General features: G+C 40.8%; 2 protein-coding genes across 2 annotated transcripts in view; both read right to left on the reverse strand.

Moving 5' to 3' along the window:
• The window catches only part of ddx46 (DEAD (Asp-Glu-Ala-Asp) box polypeptide 46), a 14,280-nt gene extending 11,830 nt beyond the window's left edge, over positions 1-2,450 (reverse strand). Inside the window, exons 1-5 of the mRNA XM_032534324.1 lie at positions 2,434-2,450; positions 2,002-2,166; positions 1,365-1,484; positions 1,158-1,245; positions 895-1,071 (exon numbers count right to left, since the gene is read on the reverse strand). Of these exons, the coding sequence (XP_032390215.1) occupies positions 895-1,071; positions 1,158-1,245; positions 1,365-1,484; positions 2,002-2,166; positions 2,434-2,450 (567 nt within the window). The remainder of the gene's footprint in view (positions 1-894; positions 1,072-1,157; positions 1,246-1,364; positions 1,485-2,001; positions 2,167-2,433) is intronic.
• Positions 2,451-2,868: 418 nt separating this feature from the next.
• On the reverse strand, positions 2,869-9,469 carry camlg (calcium modulating ligand). The gene is made up of 4 exons (XM_032534175.1): positions 9,163-9,469; positions 6,366-6,832; positions 6,029-6,094; positions 2,869-5,420 (listed from the first exon to the last, which is right to left on the reverse strand). The coding sequence occupies exons 1-4, from the start codon at positions 9,314-9,316 to the stop codon at positions 5,229-5,231; spliced, it is 879 nt and encodes a 292-aa protein (XP_032390066.1). The 5' UTR covers positions 9,317-9,469; the 3' UTR covers positions 2,869-5,228.
• Positions 9,470-11,284: the final 1,815 nt, after the last annotated feature.

Here is an 11,284-nt window from a genome sequence, read left to right on the forward strand (position 1 = left end):
AGTCTCCTCCTCCTTCTCACCCTCCTCTTTCTTCTCCTCCGTTATCTCCTTCTCTTTCATCTCCTCCTTCTCTTCCCCATCTTCGTCGTCATCTCCCTCCATTGGAGCTGAAACATCTTCGTCATCATCTGAAATGAAGAGTCAATTAGTTCAATAAATAAGGCCCTGCAGAAGGGCTGGGCAATATATCCATACTGTGATATGAGACCAGGTATTGTCTTAGATTTTGGATATCGCATATCACAATATGGCACAAGTGTTATCTTTTCCTGGTTTTAAAGGCTACATTACAGTAGTGATGTACTTTTCTGAACTTACCAGACTTTTCCAGCTGTTCTATTATTTGTCTTTACCCACAATACTTCTCTTTTTCCACAGTACTGATGATTATTTATCTAAAATCTAAGTGTGAACATTTTTGTGAAAGCCCCAAATGTCAACCCTAGAATATCGCCACAATATCAATATCGAGGTATTTGGTCAAGAATATCTGATTTCTGATTTTCTCCCTATTGCCCAGTCCTACCCTGCAGTGCTACAGCTAAGGTCTGTTCTCGTCAAGTGATTGCTTAGCTGATTAAAGTGTATTCACCCATTAAAAATTGATTTGAATTAAATGGTTTAATTACTTATCAAGCACAAATACCAAACATTTCCTGGGTACATTTTCACAATGCAAACAATGCTTTCATTACTTAAAATAACTGTTCTTTACCAAGTAAACAATGATAAACATACCAACTTGTGATGAGAACTAATCAATGGTTCAACTGGCAATAATCCAATTAAATAATCCAAACCAATAAGTAATCAAACGACAGGGAGGTATCTTTGGCACATTTTTGAGAGTTAAGAAAACTTGCTTTCTCATTAGTTGTTTATTATTAACTGTACTTCCTCACCCTCATCATCCTCGAGGCTCCACTTCTTGCCCTGCTTCATCTCTTCCAGTTCTCTCTTGATCTCTCCGATGTTTTCGATGGCCTTCTTCCGCTGCTCTTCCCTCCATTTCTCCACTCGTTCCTTCCTCTTCCTCATCTCCTCCTCTAGCTTGTTTTGGTCAAAGTCTTGCTAGATGGACAGAGAAGAGAGATCAGAAATATTCCCCACCTACGACGGAGTGAGGGGTTAGTAAGGAATGAACGTATGGAACTTACATCCTCAACCTTCTCATCCTCTTTCTCCTCTTTAATCTTTTTCTTGTCAGATAAAGGATCAACGTTGTCTTTCTCATTGCTCCTGGACCTGTAGGTAAAATAACAATAAAGAGAAAAAGAAAAACAGTAGCATGGTTTTGGTTACCAGAGCTGTCATTTATGTCTCTATATGTTTGATTATTTATTTTTTTAAGAAGCCCCACTCACTCATCTGGTCTTCTGCTCTTGCTGGGGCTACCAGATCGGGACCTGCGGGCTCGGCTTCTGCTGCCCGACCTCCTCCTGTCTCGGCTTCTGGACCTCCTCCTCTCTCTGCTCCGGGAGCGCCTAGCCAGCAAAGGCAAACATATGACATGAAAGCAAACAGGACAGGAGGGAGATGATAATATCACTCTCCTTCACTTTTAAGAACATGTTTAAACTTGGTCCATTTCATTATCTCAATGGATTGCAAACAATAACTGATAGCCTAGATTTTTAGAACATATGCAAACAAATACAGTCCCTCCTAAAATAAACTGCAGTAGCTTTATTGTGATTGTTTTTGAGATGAAAGTGATTGTTCATTGTACACAACACAGGCTTTATCTAATTACATTTTTACAGCAATGAGCACAAGCATATAAAAGTAAAGCTCCTGATGGCAGGGGATCACGGTATCATGTCACAGGTAAACCAAGTTCCATGATCTGATTTCGATGTTGCTAGTGCAAAATTATTCTCCTCCATGTTTCTATCCGGTTCTGTTTGGTTCCTTTAGCTAAGTGTAAACAGCTAACGTTAGCTACCAATACAGTCTTCTGTTTGAACATTCACGCGTTGTCAACTAACGTAGAACACCCACCTGACTCGTTTTCTGTCCCTGGACCGGGACCTGCGGCGGTCCCGGCTCCGTGACCGCTCCCTCCTGTTTCGGTCTCGGTCATCTTTCTTGGAGCGTTTGTCCGGGGAGCGACTCTTTGAACGGCTACCCGACCGTCCCCGAGACGCAGAACGCTTCCTGTAGTGTCTGAGGACCAAACAGCATGATAATCACATTAGCTGACAAACTGTTGAAGGCAAACTGCATTAATAAAAATGGTTTAATTTATTTATATTCCACGGCTATCTGAGAGTAACTGTCGGTTGATGTGCATTAACATTTGCATGTTTTAGCTAGCATGCTAACCGAAATTAAATCGTTTAAAGTTTAGCTAGCAGCCACAGGAGAAAGTCACAATTGATTCAACGGAAGATTAAAAAAAAACACCAACTTAACCTGATATTTCGGACATACCTCGACTCACGTCCCATTGCTATTCCACGAGGTTATGTCTTGTAAAAAGAGTCGATTTAGTTCACAGATAGAAACGACTCTCGTGCGGTGGACGGCTGTTTGTGTCTATGAAGCTGCACGTTAAATAACTGCGACGTTCACAAACTTGTAGGATGAACAGAGTAGAGCGCCCCCGCGTGGTGGGAGGTCAGAACTACAACACTGTACTGAAGCCTGAGCAACACAGGTGGTGCCAAACCAGACCTCTTTATGTTGGATCTTGCAGAAGGGTGCAGTACTGGTAAGTATAGTACAGTAAGTATATACTGTACATTACTGTACTGTTAATACTTATATACACTAAATACATATATATCCTCTTCTAACTGGGAACATTTGTCAGTTGATGTGCATTAACAATTAAATAAAAGAAAGAAAGTGCGAGTCAAAACAGAGTATGTCAAAGAAGTAGTATTTATTTGGTAGAATTTGACCAGTCATCTATTATTGCGAATATTTTTAATGAGAGCTCATGTCAACACTGAATTTGTTACTGTGTAGTAAGATACTGTAAGAGTTATGCTTTAAACATTATCAAAAACAATAAAGTAAGTCAGACAAGTCGTAGGATAAATCACACTAATTTATTTACATGGGAAAAAAGAAATTCACATCAATAAATTAATTTGGATGTAATAAGTATAGAAAGAAGACATTACAGCAAAGACGTAGTAGAGAGTATATATGAAGTATTTATGAATGCAGAACATGTCACCAGAATTACTTAATACAAGAAGCATAAAAACTCCCACTGCCCCACATACATTTGCAGCAATAGTACTTTCCAGTAAAACCAAAAAGATTCTCATCAATCAAACGTTTTGTTACGTACTTATACTGTATAAAGTTTACTGCATTTTTTAACTCATAGCCGTGCAAAATAACACCCTCTACATTCAAGTACTACATGCTTCTTCTGACTTTACAACTTAAAACGAGGGAAAAAACTTGTTTGTAAAATGGGTCCGCCTTCTGAACACTGGATTACAGACCGCAACAGAAAATATGACTTAAAGCACTGCCTATGAGGAAATCTGACACATCACAAACACATATATCCATTAAAAGGGGAGTTTGAGTTCTTAAGACACAAACTAAAATCATCAGGAACTGGATACTGTTAAATACTTCTAAACTATAACTTTCTTTTAAATCTACCACTAACATAAGGCTGGAGGGCCATGTGTGTAACTGTCCCTGATGCTTTGTGAACTAAAAATAACAAGCTTTACATTTGAGGTGATCCAGAAAAATATGTAATTTGTCCTCAATTCATACTTGTTTATTTCCTGTATCCAAACATCAACTTTTCTCGCTAGCTGACGTATATATGGCAGAGAAGAGGGCCATGTGTGAAAACTATTTTCGGGTCTTTTGAGTTCATTCACAGAAATCAAGAAAAAAAAAAAATCAGAATCCTGAGAGTAAAGTCATAAACTAATAAAACACATTTTTGTTTTTTTAATGGGGGGGGGGGGACCCTTGCCTCTGTCAGTCTTAAGCTTTCTGCTTAATTCTGTTGACTGTTTATGTTAACTGATCAAGTGCCCTAATACACCTCCTCACACAAAGTGGATTTTTTACTAAATGTATGAAGCTTTAGCCTAAAAGGTTGCAGTTATTCAGCAGGCTATCACAGTTATGTGAAGGTTAGTTTCTCTGCCTGACGCACTGTAGGGCTGACTCATATGCAAAAAAGATATTTCATAGTGCTGTATAAGTTTGAAATAACTGAAAGTAAATGATACCTATATAGTTCAAGTGTGTTATTCTTTGAAGATATTGGGAGATCAACTACCTCCAAAGCTGAGGAGTCAGCATCACATTAGCTGAGAATAAAACCCTACCCAGCTTATGGCCCATCTAGGGAGTTTATTAGGATATAGAAGGACCCACGACATTATTATTCTCTACCAGCTTTTAGTAAATCTGTTATATAAAACAAGACTATGCCATTTTCAAAGAACAAATAACACATTCTTCTTCTTCTTACAGATGAAATTATGACTTCATAAACAATAAAACAGTGTTTATCAATTCAATACACCCAGGGACTTTGCAGCTAATGTCTTTACTGAGTCAGTTCGCTGCCGTATGTTTTCTCTAACCTGTGCTACTGTTGCACTACATTTTAGCATTTAACTTGCACACAAAATCACTGCTGGTGGCCACAGAGGCCGCTGTGTCACGAAAGTGACCTAATCTGACTTTAAGGTGATTTATAATTCCACGCAAACATTTTGTTTTAAAGAACTTAACAGCGGCTGAGAGCCATATATTTGCTGCCCTCTATTGGTTTAACTTGGATTTGGAATACATTTGCATATCAGAATTTTTTATATTAATGATGTCAGTTAGAGAAATATCATCCAGGCCTTAAGGGACTCCAGTGTTTCCCATTCATAAGATAAGTGGAATCTGTGACTGCCAGACTAACATTTACCATTTGCTGTGCTAGACCTGACAAATGAGCATCAATCAGCACAATAAATTAAACGGTACACTCTGGGCACAAGCAAACACATCGTGACTTTCTGTTTCTCAGGTTCAGTCCAGAGCAAATGACAGATCTGTAACAAACACTGGACCCTTACATGTAGAGACCCTGATCATAAGGCAGTAAGGATATGAGATTCCAGACTGTCAACAATAAACCCACGTCAGCCAATGTAAATGACCATGCCTTCTTGCTATGGTAGACAGAGGGAGGGGACACAAGAAGGGGCGTGCAGGTTTACTGAGAACTTCCTGGTCCATCACGGAGTCTCTGATCCAATGAGCAGCAGAAACTCGTGCGAGAGGATAAAGGTGAAGAAGTAAACACATAGGTCGGCAAAGACGTCACTCATCCTCCTGTAGGTGTCCATGGAGCGGTTGATGACCTCAGCGGGGATGCCGGACAGCAACAGGGCAGCGGTCAGCACAGTGGTCTGGGCCTTCTTCTCTACCTGGAGGAACAGGAATACAATGCAAAGACACTGATGCAGGGCTGCAACTCATAATTATTTTCTCAATATTTAGATATCCAATTTTTTTTTTAGAGATAATCAAGCAATTGTTTATGAAAACTGTGAAAAATAACAGACAAAAGTAGTGTTACACAAGGAGTTTCTGGAGAACTTTCAATAATATTTACTATGGGTGTGGCCAGCAGTGAGATGGTTGGAGATGGAGCACAAGGAAGGCAAAGCAGCAACAATCAAGTCTAAAATGTCTAAATGGGACCCAACTTTTGTCAAAACTAATGCTAAATCTTGTGAGAAACTAAACAGGCCAAAAAAACCAACAAAACAAAAATAAAAAAGTGGAAGATTGACCAACTGTAATTACGACACAACCTTACTTAACCTTTATCAAAATCATGTATGTCACTGCTGCAAATGTTTCACGCCGTGCCTCCAAAGTATCTCTTCACACTGATCATTACAACATTACTCCTTGGAAATCATGCCTAAATTATAAGTTTCTGTATTGAAATTACACTCCCTGCATACATGTTAAATCTGAGTCTCTAACAATGGGAAAGATAGATATTAAATATCTAATACAAACTCACCTTTGGAAAATATTTGGACAACCCCATGTAGGCCAGTTCCAGGGTCAGAAATGGAGCAAATATTGACTGGAATGAAAGAATTACACGGAACAATATCATGTTTCTGATATCGGACCTGTATAATGTGTGACATTCCCACAACATGTATTTCATTGGTATTACATTTTCACACCTGAAAGGATCTATATACTGTATGTACGTTTTAAGATTGAGTAAAATATGTTCAAATAAATTAGAATTAAAAAAATAAGACCAGAAGCGGTAACATGTCAAAATTACCAAAGGGATAAACTCGCAGTTATCAAAGCAGCACAGTGTCTACAGCGAGCACACTCACCAGAAACGTGCAGACAAAAACCCTGACAAAAACAGCGAGGAGGATGCTGCCGGTGAGGCGGAAGATTCTGAAGGGATCAAACTCCTCTGTGTCAGACCCTCCTCCGTCCTGGGCCGGCTTCTCATTGGCCAGCTGACCCCGCAGTTTCATGGCATCGTCAAAACGGGACAGGTACTTCTGGAGGCCTGGACGTGGGGATCCGCTGAGTTCATCTGATGCCCGCTCCCCCCTCGGTCTCTGTTGGATGGAACCAATGTTGTCTTCCAGAAAGCCTGCCAGTGGCTCACTGCAGTCGGGCATGGGTGAGCCCCCCCTCTCTGGGGTGGCACCGTGGGAGCGGCTGACAAGCCCCGAAGCCTCTGGCAGGAAGGGAGACGGTCTCGAAGAAGATGAGGCTGATGACCATGGCTCTGTCCTGTCAAGGTCGAGGTGGAAGCGGGGTTCCGCGGGGCGGAGGAGCGTTCCAGCTGAGGATGTGAGACGGCATCGGTGTCATCCGAATCAGTCAGAATTAGTATTATTTTATTGATCCCCGAAGGGAAATTCGGTGTTGCAGTTGCACAAATTGTATAAATAACAAGTAGAAATATAAATAATGAAATACAAGGAGTATGGATATGTACAATATTTACATAGTTAAAGAAATGTTATGATACGGTATTTACATGATTAAGGAGTTGTAATGGTGAACAGTAATAATTACAATAATAATGGTAGCAGTAGAGTATTGCACACATTTCAAGAAATCAGATATCAGATAAATTTGAACTGAGCTAATAGTATGAATGAGATGTGAACAACAATTTATGAGAGCTTTAAGTGAAATTGAAATTTTCATGCCATAGGAACTTTAAGTAAACGTGCTAAAACCACACTGAGAAAAAAACTTCACTGAAATTAAAGGTCCTGCATTCAAAACTGTACTTGAATAAAAGTATGAAAGTATAATCAGTTAAATGTACTTAAAGTAAACGTTCTCATGCAGTACAGTAAAATGTTCCTAGTCAGTGTTTTACTTTTAAGGTTATTAGTAAATTAATTTGTGCATTTAATAGTGTTAAAAACAATCCTTTAAACGTGTAATACACTCACGGCCCACTTTATTAGGTACACCTGTCCAACTGCTCGTAACACTTTATTCAAGCAGCCAATCACATGGCGGCAACTCAGTGCATTTAGACATGTAGACATGGTCAAGAGAATCTCCTGCAGTTCAAACCGAGCATCAGTATGGGGAAGAAAGGTGATTTGAGTGACTTTGAACTGGCATGATTGTTGGTGCCAAAGGGTGGTCTGAGTATTTCAGAAACTGCTATATACTGGGATTTTCACGCACAACCATCTCTAGGGTTTACAGAGAATGGTCCGAAAAAGAAAAACATCCAGTGAGCGGCAGTTCTGTGGGCGGAAATGCCTTGTTGATGCCAGAGGTCAGAGGAGAATGGCCAGACGTGGTTCGAGCTGATAGAAGGGCAACAGTGACTCAAATAACCACCCGTTACAACCAAGGTGGGCAGAAGAGCATCTCTGAACGACAGTACGTCAAACTTTGAGGCAGATGGGCTACGCAGCAGAAGACCACATCTGGTGCCACTCCTTTCAGCTAAGAACAGGAAACTGAGACTACAATTTGCACAGCTCATCGAAATTGGACAATAGAAGATTGAAAAACATTGCCTGGTCTGATGAGTCTCGATTTCTGCTGCGACAGTCGGATGGTAGGGTCAGAATTTGGCGTCTACAACATGAAGACAGGATCCATCCTGCGTATCAACGGTTCAGGCTGGGGTGGTGGTGTCATGGTGTGGGGGATATTTTCTTGGCACTCTTTGGGCCCCTTGGTACCAATTGAGCATCGTTGCAACGCCACAGCCTCCTGAGTATTGTTGCTGGACCATGTCCATCCTTTATGACCATAAGTACCCAACTTCTGATGGCTACTTTCAGCAGGATAATGCGCCATGTCATAAAGCTGGAATCATCACAGACTGGTTTCTTGAACATGACAATGAGTTCGCTGTACTCAAATGGCTCCACAGTCACAGATCTCAATCCAATAGAGCATCTTTGGGATGTGGTGGAACGGGAGATTCGCATCATGGATGTGCAGCCGACAAATCTGCGGCAACTGTGTGATGCCATCATGTCAATATGGACCAAACTCCCTGAGGAATGCTTCCAGCACCTTGTTGAATCTATGCCACGAAGAATTGAGGCAGTTCTGAAGGCAAAAGGGGGTCCAACCCGTTACTAGCATGGGGTACCAAATAAAGTGGCCGGTGAGTGTATTTGTCAAATATACACTGTGTGTCATTTCCACCTACCTCAGATGTATAAGCAACCTATTAAAAAAAAATCTTCATTTATTCCAGCACCATTTGCACTTTTGCATTGCCCTTCTGTATTACTCTTCACAATCCTCACAGAGCTGTTGGTTTACATGCGCGTGTGTATGCATGGCTGTGTTCAGACCTGTTTACAATTTCAATAGACATACGTATGTTACGACAGTAGTCAAATGTTTAGGTTTCCTTGTTCAGCATTGTTGTCCTTGTTTTTAGCTGTGTGTTTATTTCTGTATATGTAGCTGGGCTACTTTGAGAGCAACAAAAAGCCGGAGTCAAATTCCCTGCTTGTGTTCCCACTAACTTGGCCACCAATGTATAAAGCTAGTTCTGTGGACAAAGGTAATTTTGCTAATTGTCTGTAGCTAGCTCAAACAACAGCAGTTTGATGACGCAGGCGAGTCACGACAACATGTTTCAAAGGCAAACTCATAATTCTCCTAATTGCATACCGTTGATTTCAGACTCGTTTTTAGTGTAGCCCACGATTCTATTCATCCTGTCCTCTGAATTCATGAGCAGTTTTCTCCTCCGGATCTCTGCCCTCCTCTGCGCCGCCGACAGACAAGCTGCCTTCTCTCCCGCGCCGGCATCCGCGGACTCCATGTTGAAATAAATTAGCGTCGACTAAATAGTACAGTCTCGATACATAAAGAAATAACGATTACAATAGCAACACAAACGCCCCAGACCACTGAATTAAACAGTACACATGACGGAAGGGACCGAGCGTCTGTGTGAGGAGGGACAACGCACAATGATGATGTCACCGCCGAGAATGACAGGGTAGATTCTCTTTAACTGTCTATGGGTAGTTTCCATAGACAGTTAAAGAAGGTTTCAGGGTAGTTTAGAGAGGTTGGGTTTCAAGCACCTGATTTTAATTTTGACCAAATTTTACATCCATAAGTACAAATTCCGAGAGCTGTCCATTCACATTCAACTGTACTTCTATAAGAAGGCAGTTGAAACATTGTACTGTCTATGGTTGGAACACACACTATTTGTGCTTTATGTAAATTGAGTTGTTTTCTTTCTTTTTATTATTATTTTATTTTTCGTATCTCCCCACGTACTTGACCTGTCTGTATTGTATACACTTGTGACTGTAGCCTATACTTGTTCTGTGTTCAATAATTTAAAAAAAAAAGAAGCTTTTTGAAGGCCCTCAACGCTGACTTGCAGGAAACAGAGGTCTTGTTGTGTGATGTATCATTAGGTGCTGTCTGGTTACACGCAATGCTGGAGGAAGTATTTAGAACTTTAACTTAAGTAAAAGTACTAACACTACACTTTAAAAAATACTTAGTAAGCAGGAAATTGTCCCCTGTGACAAATTATTACATTATATCATTCAATTATTACTTATCATGCACTATTGTAAAAAAGCAGGATTCTACTTTGTAGCTCATATTTAACTATTAACTAATGATTTCTTTCATTATGGAATAATCAGCTGATTGTTTACACATCGTTAATTGATTGTTTGGTTTGTAGAAATTCAAAAAAATATAATAGTGAGAAATGCTAAAAGTATAACAATTCCCTCTGAAATGTAGTGGAGAAGTATAAAGTAGCATGAGAAGAAAAGACTTGTGAAGTACCTCAACTTTGTACTTTCCACCACTGGCTTCTAATGTACTAAAAATAAATCAGCAGGGGCGGACCTAGTGATTTCGGGACCCCAGGCCAAAAACATGCATATGCCATTTGCCACATACAGTATATTATGATAAGAACGCACAGCCATAACGAGAGCTGTACCTTATGATTAAAAGCTCAACACCTAAAAGAGTTAATTGTAATAGAAAACTATGAAAACCAGAAACTAGTTACATTTGAGAAACTGAAGCCGGTGAGTTTTTGCTTCAATACTCATTTTATGCGTTTTGGCTTTTTCCCTTTCCTTTATACTCCGCTTCCGACTGGCCAGTAGTGCTGACTGGTACTGCGTAATGTGCTACTCCAAACAAAGATGGAACAGAAATGGGATGCCTCACTCTGTAGCTAAAACAGAGAGCTCAACACACAGGGTGAAAAGAGGAGCTGCAGCAACGTGCAGTATAAAAAAAATATGGTGTTTTTTGAAAATTAAACCATGTAAACCTATTCTGATATAACCTCTAAATACAATTCCATCCATCTTCATCCGCTTATCCGATATTGGGTCGCGGGGGCAGCATCTCCAGAAAGGGACCCCAAACTTCCCTTTCCCGAGCCACATCAACCAGCTCCGACTGGGGGATCCCGAGGCGTTCCCAGGCCAGGTTGGAGATATAATCTCTCCACCTAGTCCTGGGTCTTCCCCGAGGCCTTCTCCCAGCTGGACGCTGGAGGCGCCCAGGAGGCATCCTTACCAGATGCCCGAACCACCTCAACTGGCTCCTTTCGACGCGAAGGAGCAGCGGCTCTACTCCGAGCTCCTCTCGGATGACTGAGCTTCTCACCCTTTCTCTAAGGGAGACGCCAGCCACCCTCCTGAGGAAACCCATTTCGGCCGCTTGTACCCTGGAGCTGCAGCAACGTGCAGTAAAAAAAAAAAAAAATGTTTTTTGAAAATTAAACCATGTAAAC

This window comes from Etheostoma spectabile, chromosome 13, assembly GCF_008692095.1.
Source record: "Etheostoma spectabile isolate EspeVRDwgs_2016 chromosome 13, UIUC_Espe_1.0, whole genome shotgun sequence".
In the NCBI taxonomy this organism is placed as follows: Eukaryota; Metazoa; Chordata; class Actinopteri; order Perciformes; family Percidae; genus Etheostoma; species Etheostoma spectabile.